The 19,280-nt window shown below is 43.2% G+C and overlaps 2 protein-coding genes across 2 annotated transcripts in view; one reads left to right on the top strand and one right to left on the bottom strand.

Moving 5' to 3' along the window:
- The window catches only part of LOC119659074 (zinc finger MYM-type protein 3), a 39,880-nt gene extending 25,169 nt beyond the window's left edge, over positions 1 to 14,711 (bottom strand). The window contains exons 1-2 of the mRNA XM_038066986.1: positions 14,191 to 14,711; positions 21 to 1,358 (exon numbers count right to left, since the gene is read on the bottom strand). Of these exons, the coding sequence (XP_037922914.1) occupies positions 21 to 1,335 (1,315 nt within the window). The 5' untranslated portion in view covers positions 1,336 to 1,358; positions 14,191 to 14,711. The remainder of the gene's footprint in view (positions 1 to 20; positions 1,359 to 14,190) is intronic.
- LOC119660099 (tigger transposable element-derived protein 6-like) lies at positions 9,520 to 11,254 on the top strand. The gene is made up of 2 exons (XM_038068477.1): positions 9,520 to 10,864; positions 10,919 to 11,254. The coding sequence occupies exons 1-2, from the start codon at positions 9,767 to 9,769 to the stop codon at positions 11,252 to 11,254; spliced, it is 1,434 nt and encodes a 477-aa protein (XP_037924405.1). The 5' UTR covers positions 9,520 to 9,766.
- Positions 14,712 to 19,280: the final 4,569 nt, after the last annotated feature.

Here is a 19,280-nt window from a genome sequence, read left to right on the forward strand (position 1 = left end):
AAAAGTCTTCTCAAAGTTACCGCTTTTATCCTTGCTATTCTCGCTAACAGTTTCCGGTGACAATCTTCGAGACACTCTTGTTTTCATTTTCGAAGAATTATCCTCATGACTGGGATTCCCTGCATCTGAGTCAGGTGTATTTTTGGGATTTTTGTTGCGTTCGCTTCGCAATCTTGTATTTGCGATATGTTCTGCCGATTCACTGGTTCCCACACTTTCATTGGCTTTTTCGATCTCTTTTGAATTGCCACTGGTATCTTTCAAGACGTCGATATTTTGCACAGTCGATTTGTCCACTTCCATTGGTTCAATATCCCCCGTGATTTCTACTCCATCGGCTTGACTAGGCAAATCATCCGTTGGCGTATTGGATTTTGCAACGTCCACACAATTGGAGTTCTCATGTTCATCATCGTTTTGCACCTCTACCTCGCCATTATTTTTTTCAGTGGGAGAGGAGCTTGTTTTGTTTTCATCATGTTCATCATCATCGTCGTCGTTATTTGGGGTGATTCTCTCGCCCTGTGCATCTTCTTCTTCGGCCACTTCGTGCTCGTCGTGGTGGTCATCATCTCCAGCTTCTCCTTCAACATGATCGTTATCTCTAGTGCCTTCCTCATCTTGATGTTCAAAATGATCATGGCTCATTTCATGATCCTCGTCCACATGTTCTTCATGGTCGTCGCCATCTACTTCCATTCGGGAATCTGTTCTTGACTCATCGCCTTCATCATCAGTGTGATCTCCTTTCGATCCACTAACCATTGCTTGTGTTCTATCATCAGAAAGAACGTCATTCTCTTCAGAAGTTGTTGTCTTTTCCTTCTCGACCAACGACATATCAACTTCCTCAAACGCGTCCTTATCAGTGCTAGAAATCTGATTTGAATCCTCTTCACCATCGGAATGAACTTCTGCACTACCCAATGTTTCGTTCCCATGTTTTGATGATTCGCTATCACATAACGCATCAACAAGATTTTCAATAGGCTCATGGCCTTCTTTACTCGCCACTCCTTCGTCATCAGAACCATCAAATTCTTTCAATTGATCCTCGATGTTAACACTCAGTGGGAGCTCATTATGGTCTTCCTCTTTCAGTTCAGATTCCTCGAGGATTTGCTCAGGCATTTCAGTGATTTCACCGCTGAATTCACTTTCATTATTGAGAAGTTGTAGTGGCGGGGCTGAGCTTGCTTCCAAATTAGAATGTGAGAAGGAAATACTGGGATCTTCTTCATTTGCTGGATGCACTTCCACTGCAAACTTGTCTGTTAAAGGTGGTGCATTATCTTTTTCGGTAGGTGGAGCTTGTGGTTCTTTATCTTCATCCATACTTGCAAACTTTTACATTGAATCTGAAATGATAGAATATATTTTGTTAAATTTCTTTGATATTTGAAGAATGGTGCGTATTTTTATTCATCATTAAAGCAAGTGAAAATTGTAAATTTTTCTTGCCCGTCTGTTCTTTCATCGATTTCCTTCCTTGGAATAAATACAAATTTGACAGAAAATGAGGATAAGTGACTTTGCAACAAGACTTTTGCATATTTTATTCTTCTTTAAAATACCAACAGAACAAAGAACAGCAAATTCTCAGAATATCAACTAATTATAAACATTGATTCTGCACCTTTTTTCGCTTTGCCAATATTCGATCAACCGAATAAAAGCATGGACCATTGAGCTAGGATTAAAAAATACTCTCGAAGTATGATCACGATTCAAAGAGATTTTTGGGGTTAGCAACTTAACGACTGAGACTTTTGACTATCGAAAACTGTTTTGTATTGTGCCTGGAATGTGCGCACCGCCTCGACAACGGTATAGAAACCCCGAGGATGCCCTCTTCCCCTAACTTTCCAAATAATTTCGGCAATATTGGCTAGAAATTCTGTGTTTAAGCAAAGGGGGATGATGGGAGTTTGCAAAGCACTCCTCAATGCGGACCGTTTTCACAATTCCGCTGTCGTAATGCAATAGGAAATCTTTTTTGGAGGATTCGATTCCCCAATTGAATGAAAGATGTGTTCTGAAATACGAGGTTAGACAATTAAGTAATGAGACTGATTCCATAAAAAGCGTATATTTAAAAAATATTCTACAAGTCTGCCATCCTCTTCAAAGTAGTCCCTTTGGGCAGCTATGCAGCGATTCCAGCGCGTTTTCCACTCTTCATAAAATTTCTGGAACGCTTCGACTGGGATGTCCGCGAGCACCCTCGTCACGGCCGCTTGGATGTCCGTAATCGACTCAAAATGGGTTCCGTTGACCACCGATTTTGTTCTAGCGAACAAAAAAAAGTCACAGTTAGAGTATGGCACGGCGCTTTGTCGTGATGAAGGATCCAGTTACGAGCGATGTCTGGGCGCACCCTGTTAACTCGTTTTCACAATCTTTCGAGTACTTAGCGATAGTAGACTTGATTTACGGTTTGCCCCGGTGGAACAAATTCTTTCTGGACAATTCCATGGCTATCAAAAAAGATAATAACCATCGTTTTTACTTTCGACTTGCTCATGTGATCTTTTCCCGACCGGGGGTGTGCGAAGACAACCATTGGTTTCCGGGTCGTATTAGAAAAACCAGCTCTCATCACCTGTAACTCGATCAAACAGGGTGGGATCATTTTCCATTTGTTCCAAACAGTCTTCTGCGACGATCATTCGATGCTGATTTTGCTCCTCAGAAAGGTTCTTTGGAACCATCTTCGCACGCAACTTTTTCAACCCGAAAACGCCTGTTAAAATTTGTCTGACTTTTTCACGGTTCATACCCAGTTCCGAGGCCAACATTCGAACTGCTAAACGCCGATCTTCACGGATGAGGGTGCGCATTCGCATCATTCCGCACCTCGACTGGTCTCCCACTCCCACCCAAATTTTAATAATAATAATCGTTGGCGCAACATTCCATATTGGATCAGGGCCTTCAAGGGTGTTAGAGCACTTCATTCAAGACCGTAAGGGTACACCACAGTACACTGTGGGAGGCAATGTGGTCAGCATTGCGCTCACCCGAGATTATTACCCTGACTTGACTCAGGTACTCATTCACAGCTGAGCCGACTGGTATCCGATATCCAGTCGCGATAACAAATTCCTCTGCCCCCAGCGAGATTTGAATCGCCACCTTCCGCTACGACAGCCCAGCGCTCTAACCACTTGAACCATCCGGACACATTTTAATAATGTTTTTAATTAATTTTTCAAGTAATAATTTAGATATTTAAAATTTGCTCCCAAACGGGCCGGACGACAAGATTAGAGTGAGTGAAAAATGTCATTTTTGACGCTCGCGGGCGCTTTTCTGAAGCGACTACGTGCTCGTTGAACACTTCCAGCCTCGATAAGGAGACCCACTTGGGACCGCCTCGTACGTCGAACTTGGACGAGTGCACACCTCGCTCCAGAACCCTAAAGCGGCCCTCGTATGGTGGTTATAGCGGCCTACGAGGAGCGTCTACCCGAATGAGGACCTGTGAACACGTCTCGAGGTCCCTGGAGGTGTTGACCTCCGTTGTCGCGTGTCAGGAAGGTGGAGTCGGCCGCAGTTTCGAAACCGCGTCTCTGAGTAGAGTCAACATCCCAGAGTCGCTTAACCCTGCTCTGCAAATGAAGTTGTAGGCCACGTCAAAAGGATATCACAAGATTTGTATGTCTATGAAAATACGGATGCAGGTTGATAAACACGAGGAACTGAAAACTCTGTTAATCACTGCGAGTGAGTTTGAACGGGACGCGCAGGATCTGTTAGACACTATGGTAGATCGCTTCAACATTTTCAGAAGTATTTTGCCCCTCTATCTCACTGCCACTAACGTTCCTAGAGACTATCTAAAGAATTCAATTGTTGCCGTCCTCTGCATTACGAGAGGCGAGGTGGCCCAACCCTTTTGGCTGTAGTTCATACTGCTTCGTACTTCATTCTATTGTCTTTCTGAGAACGTCAGTTTAAAGTGGGCAATAGCATTGGTGTTGTTAGGATAATCAATAACTCTCCGATTGTGACTAAATCGGGAGCAAAATTTACAATTTTGACGTAATATATTCATATTTCTGGTATGTAACACAACAGTTCAGTTTGTATCTAGATTTTGAAGTATTAGAGCTATTCGGAGACTAATTGTTAGCCTTCATAAATACCATTGGAAGGAACACATAAATGTAAACGATATTGGATTAAATATCATTCATCATCATCATCAACGGCGCAACAATCGGTATCCGGTCTAGGCCTGCCTTAATAAGGAACTCCAGACATCCCGGTTTTGGCAGAGGTCCACCAATTTGATATCCCTAAAAGCTGTCTGGCGTCCTGACCTACGCCATCGCTCCATCTTAGGCAGGGTCTGCCTCGTCTTCTTTTTCTACAATAGATATTGCCCTTATAGACTTTCCGGGTGGGATCATCCTCATCCATACGGATTAAGTGACCGGCCCACCGTAACCTATTGAGCCGGATTTTATCCACAACCGGACGGTCATGGTATCGCTCATAGATTTCGTTATTGTGTAGGCTACGGAATCGTCCATCCTCATGTAGGGGGCCAAAAATTCTTCGGAGGATTCTTCTCTCGAACGCGGCCAAGAGTTCGCAATTTTTCTTGCTAAGAACCCAAGTTTCCGAGGAATACATGAGGACTGGCAAGATCATAGTCTTGTACAGTAAGAGCTTTGACCCTATGGTGAGACGTTTCGAGCGGAACAGTCTTTGTAAGCTGAAATAGGCTCTGTTGGCTGACAACAACCGTGCGCGGATTTCATCATCGTAGTTGTTATCGGTTGTGATTTTCGACCCTAGATAGGAGAAATTGTCAACGGTCTCAAAGTTGTATTCTCCTATCCTTATTCTTCTTCGTGTTTGTGTTTGACCAGTGCGGTTTGATGTTGTTGGTTGATTCGTCTTCGGTGCTGACGTTGCCACCATATATTTGGTCTTGCCTTCATTGATGTGCAGCCCAAGATCTCGCGCCGATTACCGCCTGCTCGATCTGGATGAAGGCAGTTTGTACATCTCGGGTGGTTCTTCCCATGATGTCGATATCGTCAGCATAGGCCAGTAGTTGGGTGGACTTGAAGAGGATCGCACCTCTTGCATTTACCTCAGCATCACGAATCACTTTCTCGAGGGCCAGGTTAAAGAGGACGCATGATAGCGCATCCCCTTGTCGCAGACCGTTGTTGATGTCGAATGGTCTTGAGAGTGATCCTGCTGCTTTTATCTGGCCTCGCACATTGGTCAGGGTCAGCCTAGTCAGTCTTATTAATTTCGTCGGGATACCGAATTCTCTCATGGCCGTGTACAGTTTTACCCTGGCTATGCTATCATAGGCGGCTTTAAAGTCGATGAACAGATGGTGCAACTGTTGTCCATATTCCAACAGTTTTTCCATCGCTTGCCGCAGAGAGAAAATCTAATCTGTTGCTGATTTGCCTGGAGTGAAGTCTCTTTGGTATGGGCCAATGATGTTCTGGGCGTATGGGGCTATCCGGCATTATTCGACAGAAAAATCATAATTAAAATTAGGGAGCTTTTCAACATTCGAATAAATATGTAGCGCTGTAATTGAATATTTGCGTAGACCTCAATTGACGGCACATTTTAGCTGAACTGTACATAGATGCTGACATACCTGTACAGCTAATATTCATCAATTTTCGTGGACGACTATGCTGTGTCCTTTGCCCTAACGGCAGTCAAAATTTACTTAGGTCATCGAAGTTGTACTTAGCCCGTCTCTTCAACAGATCATATTCAATAAACGAGTTTCGAATAAGAGGAATCCCAAAAATTGTTGTTTATGCAGTGTTCGCAAAATTGCTGAAGTTGTCAATGTTAGTACCTCTAAAGTCCAGGACATAATTGAGCATTTTGTACACAAAGAGTTATTTGAAAATAAAACCAGAAAATAGCCCAACTAAATTTTTAGCCCCAAGCTAGCTGCTCCAAAGTTGGCTAGTGAGGTTCGTGATGAACCGGGAAAGTCGTGCAATTCTGAAGCAATCCCATCTGCGCAACTTGATTGAAACGGCTGAATAGCTCGAAAAAAACTTTGAAGTATGTAACAGAGTCCATTTCAGCTTACAAAAACTGTTCCGCTCGAAACGTCTCACCATAGGGTCAAAGCTCTTATTGTACAAGACTATGATCTTGCCAGTCATCATGTATTCCTCGGAAACTTGGGTTCTTAGCAAGAAAAATTGCGAACTCTTGGCCGCGTTCGAAAGAAGAATTCTCCGAAGAATTTTTGGCCCCCTACATGAGGATGGACGATTCCGTAGCCTACACAATGACGAAATCTATGAGCGATACTATGACCGTCCGGTTGTGGATAAAATCCTGCTCAATAGGTTACGGTGGGCGGGTCACTTAATCCGTATTGAAAGAGGATGATCCCACCCGGAAAGTCTATAAGGGCAATATCTATGGTAGAAAAAGAAGACGAGGCAGACCCTGCCTAAGATGGAGCAATGGCGTAGGCCAGGACGCCAGACAACTTCTAGGGATGTCGAATTGGTGGACCTTGGCGCAAAACCGGGATGTGTGGAGTTCCTTATTAAGGCAGGCCTAGACCGGATACCGGTTGTTGCGCCGTTGATGATGATGATTGCGTATGTGCGTAGAAATTAAAGACATAAATATTGCCCACAAAAAAAATCTAACGCATATTCACGCATTTCCACTTTACTCTGTGCACGAAAGTATACATACATATACACTACCGGGAAATTTCATTAGCATATACGTATACACACACACCTCTGTCTACAGTAACTGATACTGATATTCAGATAACCAAAAAAAAGCTAGAAAAGAAAAGTGAAACTGTCTCCAGAGACCCCACCGTCCATACACATAAGAGGTTCTGAGAATTCACTTTTCTTTCACTTTTTGGGGCACACATTTTGAGTCCTCATTTCCCTATGTTTCACCTAATGTCAGAAATAATATCAGTTTCGAAAAGTACTAATCGAGCTCTTTCATTTGATACACAAATGACCATATTCTGTGAAAAAAAATTTAGAAATGCATGGGGCCCCCTTGAAATTCGCTGCATGTAAAAAGACATACATACCACATGTTCTCACCAAAAATCTTAAAAATCGATGCAGTTTCGAAATAAAGGGTGTGACAGACAGACAGGTGTTGAATTGATTTTATTAATGTTTTGTTTCACAGAAAACCTTAAAAAATGTAGTGCAAAGTGCCGAAAAACTGGGTGTGCAGGAAAATATCCGATTTTACCAAGATAATGATCCGAAGCACAATTCCGAAAATGTGCAAGCTTGGCTGATTTGAAACTGGTCGCACGTCGCACGTTTTTCGAGCTCTTACACAGTTAAAAAATGCCTAATTAAAAAAGAACCTTCTTTAAAATGGCATTAAAACCTTTTTGAACTTTTGAAAAAAAAAAAAAAAATTCAAAAAGCACTGTATCAAATATGCTGGGAGCAATGTATATATTAGGTTGGGGAAAAAGTAATGTCGTATTTTGTCAATAGATGGCGACACTTATATTAAACATATCTTGTGTTGTACTTATCGCATTGGGTCATACTATACGACGATTTGAAGACGACAATCTGGGCTACAGGCGTCTCTTTGATAGTTTTATGATCGTACGTTTCAGTCTCATGTTATAGCGCGTCAAAAATGGAGTCCACCAAGGAAGAAATTCGTCATATTTTAAATTTTTACTACTTGAGAGGTAAAAATGCAACGAAGGCGGCCAAACAAATTTGTGAAGTTTATGGGTCCGATACTGTAACGATTCGCACAGCACAGCGTTGGTTTGATCGATTTCGTTCTGGTGTAGTGGATGTCGAAGATACACCCCGTACTGGTAGGCCAATCGTTGTAGAAACCGATAAAATCGTCGAAATTATCCAAGTAGACCGGCATGTGAGCACTCGCTCGATTGGCCAGGAACTGGGTAAGGACCATAAAACCGTTTGGAACCATTTGCAGAAGATTGAATTCCAAAAAAAAAAGCTGGATGTTTGGGTGCCACAAGAGTTGATGGAAAAAAATCTCTTGGACTGAATCAACGCCTGCGATGCACTGCTGAAACGGAATGAATTCGACCCATTTTTGAAGCGGATGGTGACTGGTGATGAAAAGTGGATCACGTAGGACAACCTCAAGCGAAAAAGATCGTGGTCGAAGCGCGGCGATCCGGCCCAAACCATCGCCAAGCCCGGATTGACGGCCAGGAAGGTTTTGCTGTGTGTTTGGTGGGATTGGAAGGGAATCATCTACAATGAGCTGCTCAACTATGGCCAGACCCTCAATTCGGTCCTCTACTGTGAGCAACTCGACCGTTTGAAGCAGGAGATTGACCAGAAGCGGCCAGGATTGGTCAATAGGAATAGTGTTGTGTTCCACCAGGACAACGCTTGGCCTCACACATTTTTGATAATTCGCCAGAAGCTACGGGAGTTCGGATGGGATGTCCTATCGCACCCACCGTATAGTCCGGTGATTACCATCTCTTCCGGTCCATGCAAAACGCTCTTGGCGCTACTAAGTTGGCCTCAAAAGAGGCTTACGAAAAGTGTCTTAGTTTTTTTTGAAAATAAGGAGGGTGGGTTTTATAAGGGGGGGATACGGGAGTTGCCTTCTAAATGGCAACAAGTTTGCGAACAAAATGGCGCATATTCGACTTAAATCGGATAATTCTGAGTATGCGGGGGGGGGGGGGCCAATGGCGCCAATAGTTAATTCGGTTTTGACATTTGTGAGGTCAACATATGCAGAATACAAACCGACAAGCCATGAATCAGTTTACTCTGCAAGAACGCGGAATAATTGTTTCCATTTTTTATACAACAATTTGTCGAAAAGGAACCCGGAATATCGACCAGATGACGTGCGACGCAATTAGATATTAGCCGACGTCCCATACGCAGAATTTTGGTGGAAGATTTGAAGATATCATTTGTTATCTGTTGGCCGTCAATCGCGTACAAACTACGTTCAAGCCAGCCTCAATATCAACGAAGAGGAGGACGATATTTTATCGAAAATTATTATGAGCGATGAGGTTCATTGCCATCTTAGTGGTTACGTGAATAAACACAAATAATCGTTTCCGGGGCACCGAAGAGCCACTGCACTGGCTCAAAGTTACTAAGTGGTATAAAAATCTCGGGCGAGCGCAATGCTGACCACATTGCCTCCTACAGTGTACTGTTACGGTCTTCAATGAAGTTAAAATTCTAATGAATTAAATAAACAAATTTCACAAGCAGAACCAAAGTTTTTTAAACAGTCTCTACTTGAGGACAGTAGGAGGTATAACACATCGTTCAATAAGTCCCGGGACTAGCGTAGAAATGGCGCTAATAATGCCATTTACAGTATTTCTCGGTTAATTGCGTCCCTTTTAATTGATTTTCCCTTTTTATTGCATTAAAAGTAAGAGCAAATTTTGGTCCCTAAGAAAATGTCCACATGTCTTCTCGCTTAAATGCACAGCTAAAAATTGGTTGAAGAAATCGTAATAGACTTAAATGAATATTAGTTGTAATACAGAAAACCCAACAAATGTATATGGCATCACTGAAATGTTGTTTTCTTTCTGTCAAATGTGTCACTTAAGCTTCCAGCGTTTATAAAGATTCTGCAAGTTCATAAAGCAAGTTAAGTGTTTAAATTTCTTGTGAAATAACGGAAAAATCTAAAGTAGGTACGCATTTAAGAAATGTACACATGGTGATAATATCTAAAGTGCAAAACTTTGCATATTTTTCAGAAACGAATGAGTCCTAATAGACACGTAACCTTATCTTTAAAACAAAAGATGCAAATCATTAAGGAAATCAAGTGTAAGGAAAAAACCAAACAGGAAGTGTGTGTCAAATACAAATGCTCAATGTCTACGATCAATAGAATTATCCAAAATGAAAAAAACATTTTAGAAAACTCCAAAATGCATAACCTGTCAAGCAAGCGAATTAGAAATGGTGCATGTTACGATGTTGACCGAGCTGTTTCAATTTGGTTTGATCAAATGAGAGCATCGGGTGCAATCATTTCAACAAATATGATTTTGGAAAAATCAAAACAGTTTGCTGTGACATTGAACAAGGATTTTAATCCCACTACCGGCTGGCTGTGGCGTTGGCAGAAACGTGAGGGAATATCCTTGAAAAAAATTCATGGAGAAGCTGCATCTGCCGATTCGGAAAGTGCAAATAATTTCATCAACACACTTTTCCCGAATTTGATTGAAGGTTACAAATCATCAGATATATTTAACGCCGACGAGAGTGGTTTGTTTTTTAAAGCTTTACCGGTATCAACCCTAAGCAGAAAAGAAAGTCATAATAATGGATTTAAATCGTCAAAAGATCGTTTAACTTTGCTTTTCATATGTAATGCCACCGGTGATTATAAAAAAGTAATTATCATAGGTAAACCGAAAAATCCACGCTGTTTTAAAAATAAAATTGTGCCTCTTAAATACTATCCCCACCAAAAAGCGTGGATGACGAGGGAAATCTGGGAAAGTATTCTAATTTCTCTAGACGAGGAGATGGCCAAACAAAACCGTAAGATTATTCTGTTCGTGGATAATGCTGCATCTCACAAAAGAACAAAAATTCTGAAAAACATTAATATTCAGTATCTACCGGCCAATACTACCTCCTTGATCCAACCATTGGATCAAGGGATAATACACTCTTTTAAAGCGTATTATAGGCAAATTATAATACGAAAACAGATTTCTGCTATTGAAAGTGGAAAGACTATTGGAGAATTTGCGAAATCTATAAATATTTTTAATGCATTGCATATAATTAAACATGCTTGGTGGTTAGTCAGACCATTGTCTATAACAAGGTGCTTCCAAAAGGTAAATAATTTCAGTAAGTTGTGCATTTGAATTAGCTAAGTATTATACTTTCAGGCTAAATTCATTTCCGAATGTGACGCAGCACCATCTGCAGAAAATGAGCAGGAGGATATCACTGAAACCATCAGTGACTTATCAGGGGATGAATTCGACAACTACATCCGTTGTGACGACAATTTGGTGTGCTGTGGACAACTTACAGATGAAGAGATAGTTAAAGAAATTTCATTGGAAAAGGAAGACAATGAAGACTACTCCGGTAGTGATGCAGAGGATGAAATTCCTAGTCTTCCGAATGTGCTAAATTCCCTAACAACCGTCCGAAAGTTTTTATTGCCTCAAAATGAGTTCATACAGGAGCTGGAAAACATTGAGGAATATTCGTTTTGAGAATGAAGGGGGTCCTAAGTCCGCATCAACTTAATGCAGGACCGGATCAAATGGGGAGCAACTTACTTCCTCTTTCCTGGTCCACGGACCCCGAGCTTAGGGCTTGCACCCAAACTTTTTAAAAAAAGTCAAGCGACGACGGCTTTACGGTTTCTTACCAGGACAGAAGCTAATCGTCAGACGCTGCCTCACCTCTGCCCTGGGAGCAGCGTGACCGTAGCGGCTCGCAGATGTTGAATGCTCCTTTATATAATTCGTAGAACACGACATGCCACGACATGCCAATATAATTCGTAGGCATGTCGTGTTCTACGAATTATATAAAGGAGCATTCAACATCTGCGAGCCGCTACCGTCACGCTGCTCCCAGGGCAGAGGTGAGGCAGCGTCTGACGATTTGCCTCTGTCCTGGTAAGAAACCGTAAAGCCGTCGTCGCTTGACTTTTTTTATTGAGGAATATGTTTATAAAAACTATTTGAAAAAAAAATTACTCAGTCGAAAATTACTGATTATTTTAAAGAAACTCCTTCCTCAGAATGAAATTTTTGACGCATTCTCCTTTATTTTATTAAATCTTCATATCCATTTCTATGATTTTTGAGTTCCTTTATTTAATATGAATTTTTATGTCTTTGAGTTTTTAAATTTTTTAGTTTAAAATTAATGATTTGTTATTGGATTTCTTTCCTTTTTGTTTATGTTAATTTTTTTCATAAAATAAAATAAAATACAGGCGAGAAGAAGCGAGTTTACTTCAAATCCAGTGACCTTATTGAAAATGTTGTTTATTGCGTTAGACACGCAATTAACGAGGATTTCCATAATTGCATCAGGTACGCAATTAACCAGGATTTCCGTAATTGCGTTAGGTACGCAATTAACCGGGATTTCCGTAATTGCGTTCCCCGCTTAAGAGGGTTGAAATTAGTGAAATTTTGCTGGCTCAATTAACCGGGAAATACTGTATATACCAAGGTTCAGAAGTACCAACCTTCAGATAAGATGTGTCAAAATTTGATGTAATTCGAAACATAACCAAGAAAGCTATAGTGGTTAAAGTGACGCTACCTTTGCAATCGTGAAAAAAATGGACCAAAACGAGTTTCGTGTGTTGATAAAACATTGTTTTCTAATGGGGAAAAAACACTGTTCAAGCTCAGCAATGGCTTGAAAAACGTTATCCGGACTCTACTCCGTCGAAAACAACCATTTGTGGGTGGTATGCTGACTTCAAACGCGGTCGTGCTGATACAAATGATGCGGAACGTTCGGGTCGGCCAAATGAGGCAGTAACTCCCGAAAACACCAAGCAAGTATTGAAAATCGTGATGGGTGACCGCAAAATGAAAGTGCGCGAGATAGCTAAGATGGTGAACATATCAACTGGTAGTGCATTTACTATTTCGCACCAAAAATTGGCTATGAAAAAGGTTTTTTCCAAATGGGTGCCGCGTTTGCTCACAATGGAACAAAAGCAACAACGTATCAATGATTCGGAGAGCTGTTTGGCACTGTTTACTCGCAATAAACAGGATTTTTTGCGTCGATATGTGACTGTGGACGAAACATGGATTCACCATTTCAATCCGGAGTCAAGTCGGCAGTCAGCTGAATGGCGTACGACCGGTAAAAGCCGCCCGAAGCGTCCAAAAACACAACAGTCGGCCGGCAAAGTGATGGCGTCAGTATTCTGGGATGTGAATGGTATAATTTTCATTGACTACCTCGAAAAAGGAAAAACCATCAATAGCGACTACTACATGGTGTTATTGGATCGTTTGAAGGCCGAAATAGCGAAAAAACGCCCACACATGAAGAAGAAGAAAGTCATTTTTCATCAAGACAACGCACCGTGCCACAAGTCATTCAAAAGATAGCCAAATTCAACGAATTAGGCTTCCAACTGCTTCCTCATCCTCCGTACTCGCCGGATCTGGCCCCCAGCGACTGCTGGCTCTTTGCGGATCTCAAAAAGATGCTCCAGGGAAAAAGATTTGGCTCAAATGAGGAGGTGATCGCTGCTACTGAGGCTTATTTTGAGTCAAAAGACAAATCGTTCTACAAACATGGCATTGAAAAGTTAGAGAAGCGTTGGAATGATTGTATAACTCTTGAAGGGGATTATGTTGATGAATAATAAAGAATTTTGCCGATAAAATGTTGTTTTCATAGTTAGTCCCGGGACTTATTGAACGATGTGTTAAGGTATGCAATTCATGAGTTGAACTGAAAGGCAACATTTTGGTTTCAACTTAGGCAAAAAGTGGAGAAATACTCGTTCTTCGAGGATTTTTTCAAGGAAATTGCTGCACTAAGGATTGAACATTCCTGTGGGTATGGTACTATTTTGGACCTTTATAGAGGAATGCCATGCTTCTCATGTGCTCCATATTTGAGTACCTTCTGCACTGAAAAAATTTCTAAGATGACTACAAAACCCTAAGATTGCAACTGTATTTTCATTTCAAATTTAAAGTGCAATCGTTACGTTCCGCGATACTCTGAGAGTATTTACGAACAGCCGCGACTACCTGTCCCCAAATTCTTGCACACATAAACGCATGAAACGACCAACGAGCAGACGCCTCAAGCAACATTCTTCCCGCATTGTGCTGCCTGAACTACTTCACCTTGTCTTGGACTAGCCAAACCCTCGGCTACTTCCGCCATGCCCACTTCCCGCCCGCAGCTATTGCATCCCGTGCATCTTGGATAGAATCACTTTCACTTCCATCGCTCAGTCGCCCACCCCCTGCAAGCATTCTTCGCACGCGACACCGTCAACGGCGGCACCAACGATCGCCCATACGTTAAAATACCACACGAGAAAATCGCGCGGGATTATCACCAATGCCGCCGTCGCCGTTGTCGTCGTTGCCATTTTCCAGCGCCGGCAATTCAGTACAAATAAAACAAATCAAGGGGGCGAACTCACAACTGAAATCAACACCGGCTACTTTCGCTGAAATTAGCCGGGGATCGCTTGAATGTGGATTCTGATGGGAATTACTGTCGCTGAAAATATTTAACGAGGTAAAAATTCTAATGTGCACTGTACACACAACAGGCACTCATCAAAATGATGCGTCAAAAAATGCCTTTTTCCACTCGCGTTCTTCACGCCAAACGTCACTGTCCCGGACTTTTTATTCGGTTTATTCCGCGAACGGCGATAGTGGTAAATAGTATGACCGCAAAGTTTAATTACGGAAGAATTAAATTGGATGAAATTTAGGCTACTGTCTGGATTTGCGACAGCAGAAAATTGCCTTCTAATTGCGACCGTAAAATAAACGCCAAAAACAAACGCGAGCCATTTTATGAACTAGTACGAAGTAAATGGTTCATCTAGGACTTTGTTTTAGTGTCATCTAGATATAAATTGTTTAAAATATAACTTTTTATCTTATTAATTGTAGATAAATTTATCGTGGAACCATTTTCTATGCTTACAAAATTATAATTTTTACTATTCGGAGTTTGGTGATTTCCCTTTTGAAACAAAATTGCCATCGCTATTGTACTAGTCATAATCTATTCGGTATTTTTCATTGACATTTGAGATTATTTGAAATGTCCTAGATTTTTATAAATGGCTAATATTCTAATTATTGCTCCCGATATGGTTGCTTAATAGGAAGTGTGAATTGAATATGTTGGTGTGGAGTAAAGTTAATGAATACCCATCGTTTGGTAGATTAGGTGACGTTCCTTCGTAATTGATTGATTGATTAGCATAATGGGTTTGCCTTGCAAACAAGATTGAGGGAGATTCGAGAGTGATGCACTTATATTGCATTGGATTTTATTTTCAAGTTTTGTATGCAGTAGGGATCCCGTTAAACTATGGAGGAATTTTATACAACAAGTCAAGGTAACGTGAATCCAGGTTTGCATCTTTGCCTTCCTCATCATCAACGGCACAACAATCGGTATCCAGTCTAGGCCTGCGTTAATAAGGAACTCCAGACATCCCGGTTTTGCGCTGAGGTCCACCAATTCGATATCCCTAAAAGCTGGCTGGCGTCCTGACCTACGCCATCGCTCCATCTTAGGCAGGGTCTGCCTCGTCTTCTTTTTCTACCATAGATATTGCCCTTATAGACTTTCCGGGTGGGATCATCCTCATCCATACGGATTAACTGACTCGCCCACCGTAACCTATTGAGCCGGATTTTATCCACAACCGGACGGTCATGGTATCGCTCATAGATTTCGTCATTGTCTAGGCTACGGAATCGTCCATCCTCATGTAGGGGGCCAAAAATTCTTTGGAGGATTCTTCCCTCGAACGCGGCCAAGAGTTCGCAATTTTTCTTGCTAAGAACCCAAGTCTCCGAGGAATACATGAGGACTGGGCAGATCATTGTCTTGTACAGTAAGAGCTTTGACCCTATGGTATCTTTGCCTTATAACCTTTGTTACTGCATCGACCGTAGAACGGGCTCGCCGAAACCCATATTGCCGCTCTGAAAGACTACCCGCAAGCTCGATGAACGTAAGCAGCCTGTTGTATATCACCCTCTCCAACATCTTCCCCATGGTGTCTAAGAGACAAATAGGGCGATATGAAGAGGGCACGCCGGGTGGTTTTCGAGGCTTCGGTAGCAAGACCAGCTTCTGCCTCTTCTATTGGGCGGGAAACACTCCTTCCGCCATGCACGATTCGAATGTGCTTGCGAACCACCTTGGTCTGGCCTTGACCGCCACCTTCAGAGCCCTGTTCGGAATTCCGTCCAATCCGGGAGCCTTGCTGTCCCCAATACGCCTGCAGATTTCCCAAAGTTCCTCTTCGGTAACATCAGGGATCGAGAAGACGTCCTGCTGAGCTGCCAGTTGGGGTTCTCTTTCGTCCTGCTCCTGCTGCGGGAAAAGAGTTGCAATTATTTGCAACAAGAGCCGTGGGCGTGTCACCTGAGGTGATTTTCGCCCGCGGATCTTCTTCATTACAACTTGGAAGGCTGTACCCCACGGATTCGTATTAGCCTCCATGCAGAGCTTCTGGTAGCATTCCCGCTTGCTTCTCCGAATGGCCTTCTTAAGGTTGCTTCGCATATCCCTGTATTCCTCCTCACGCTCCTGGTGCTCCGGTCTTCCCCTTGTCCTGTGGGAAAGTCTCCTCGCTCGGAGACAAGAGGATCTCAAGGCAGCAATCTCCGTGTTCCACCAGTAGTTTGGCCTCTTGCCGTGGTGCAAACGTCGTCGTGGCATCGTAGCGTCGCATGCTTCGGTTACACGCTGAGACAGCTGTGTGACCCTTTCCACCGCTGTTCCATCCGGATCATGGGCTCCCTCCAATGCGGCCAGGAATGTCTCCTCGTCGAAAGCTCCGATAGACCAGCCAACCGCCTTAGCCTTTCCACCTCCATAGCGTCGTTGACTGCTTCCCCGGTTCCCAATGTGGAGGAAGATGGCCTGGTGGTCACTGTGGGTGTAGTGCTCACTCACTTGCCAAGCCATCCCCCTCACCAGTGAAGTGCTAACAAATGTCAGGCCAACGATCGAACCCGACCCTCTTCCTCGAAAGGTGGGCACGCATCCAACGTTGGCCAGCACGATGTCCAGCTCCGCAAATGACTCCAACAGAATTTGACCTCTGGTGTTCGTCGATCGGCTTCCCCACTCCAGGGCCCACGCGTTGAAATCGCCCGCAATGATTTTAGGGCTGCGGTCTCTAGCATCCAACACCAGACTGTCTAACATCTCCTCATATTGTGCTAAGGTTGCACTAGGAGGAGCGTAGCAGCTGTAAATATGGACCCCGTTGACCTTCGTCCTTATAAAACCGGCTGCCGGGGGGGCCATGACTTCCTGAATGGCCTGTCTTCCGCACGCCCAGATTGCTGCGTTGCCAGACGCATCCACCGCCCAAGTCGCACCGCCGTAGTTTCTGTACGGCTCGCAAATAACCGCGACATCGACGTTCGACTCTCGAATGGTTTGCGAGAGCAGGTCCTGAGCTGCCTCACAGTGATTGAGATTGATTTGTATCAATCTCATTTGCCTGTGCGGTTCAGCCTTATAACACTTAAAGGATACGGTTTTCGATGGTTTATCAGCCTGGACTAACAAATTAACCCTTCTCGCAGGGGAAGCTCGAGTCTACACGTCTTCAAAGTTAACTCTCAACTTATTCCCAGGTTTTTTGGTTTACCTGTTGCCACTTTCGGTCACGCTGCTCCAGGGCAGAGGTGAGCCAGCGTCTAATGACCGTTAGCGCCTATTTTTGAATGCTTGGGTGCTATGCTCCAAACAAGGGGTATGTGAATCAGAAACGTAAGATATTGGTCCAACATCAAGTTGACTCAGGTTCTACCATATCCCAAATCCAAACAAATGGTTGTTGCGATTTCTAGGTTAAATTGATAAATAATTTACATTTTCAACCAACAAAGCCTCTTCTTCTTTAGCCTTTGTCCCGTTCACAAGCGGGTATGCCTCGTCGTGATCGGTTTCGCCATTTGGCTGATCTGGGTGCAAACTCGAAGCTTTTAAATCCCCATCCAGCGTATCAAGCTACCGTTGTTTCGGCCGGCCTTTTGGTTGTTTACCATCGACTTCGATGTTCAGACTAATCTTGGCAAGTGAATTACGTGACCATACCATCGAAGACGGCTCTCTCGCAATTTTTCCACGATCGGTGCAACCCCATAACGATCGCGGATATCCTCATTTCGGATTTGAGTCCTAGGGGTTTTTACGTGAGTACCTGTCTCGTGGACTTAATCCCACAGTCTTCTTAAGACACGGATTGATTTTGTGACCACAATCAGAGCTCCGCGGTGACAAACAACAACGGTAGCAGCCTATACCAAGTGCATGGCTCAGCTTTCATACTGGTGGATGCAAGACCTACCTAAATCTCTACCGAACTAAGGAGTTCGGCACCCGTGTTGAAGCGCTACACCATGCTGAGACCCGAAAGTCTCTGTTTGCTTGAACGCAACCACAACCCCCATGAAGCTCCCACTAGGGGGCCAACCGCAAACAACCGAGCTGAACGCACATACAACAGGAATTCTTCTGAAGTATGTGAGTCCAGGGGCTATCCCGGTGCCCATGGTACCAGTAACTCCTGGTAAGGTTTCGTGAATATTGCCACTTCAGATGAGTCCCCGTGCAGACTTTGGAGCATTCGCCTACTGCATCACGGCTGCCAAGCTGATGCAATACAGCGTCTACCGGTTATACCACTATGGAGGTTCTCCTTGGTCACTTGGTTTTGGTTCCGCTGACGTCCTCCTCCCCGCCACCACTGGGCACCTTATTTCGGTTGTGATCAAAACGTGTCACGCCACTCGTCTAACGCAACATCTTCGTCTCCATTACTGCAAGACGCCGTTCATTGTTTTTTATAGTTGGCCAACACTGAGAACCATAGAGGGCGACAGGACGGACGACATTGCGGTAAATTTTAGATTTGAGGCGTTTGTTGATACGAACCACAAAAAACACCAGTTGTGAAATGCCACTTCATCCAGGTTGCGTTTATGCGAAAAGCAATTTCATTACGCAGTTTTCCATTGGCTGATAGCGTTGATCCGAGATATTTAAATCGCTTAGTTCTGGGCAGATCACGCTGACAGTGATTGTGCCTGTTTCATGATGATTGGTCGTCAAAAATTCAGTTTTGTTTAGATTCAATCTGAGACCGTGTTGCATGAGGCGATCATTCCATTTTTGGACAAGTTGCTCTAGATCATTTTTACTATGAGACGTCAGGAAAACATCATCTGCATAAAGAAGTGTATAGGCCGCTGAACGTTGAATGTCCCGTGTGACAGTGCCCATAACAAGAACAAAGAAGAGTGGTGAGAGGGCGCTTCCTTGATGAATACCAACAGAGACACGAAGCAGTTTTGATACACCCGCCATACTTCGAACTTTACTTTTCGGGTCGTGGTAGAGCAATTGAACCAAGCGCACGAGTTCTTCTGGCACTAAGTAACCAACAAAGCCTGACATTACATAAAACAGAACAATCCTTATCAAAGGGCATTGGTCCAGTTTTGCACCAACCTTTAG

Source organism: Hermetia illucens, chromosome 6, assembly GCF_905115235.1.
Source record: "Hermetia illucens chromosome 6, iHerIll2.2.curated.20191125, whole genome shotgun sequence".
Taxonomy (NCBI): domain Eukaryota; kingdom Metazoa; phylum Arthropoda; class Insecta; order Diptera; family Stratiomyidae; genus Hermetia; species Hermetia illucens.

Excerpts from the sequence above, each read along its gene's own strand:
- LOC119660099 (XM_038068477.1), top strand. The coding sequence starts at position 9,767 with ATGAGTCCTAATAGACACGTAACCTTATCTTTAAAACAAAAGATGCAA. Across the intron at positions 10,865-10,918 it reads TAACAAGGTGCTTCCAAAAG|GCTAAATTCATTTCCGAATG; the intron begins GTAAATAATTTC and ends TTATACTTTCAG.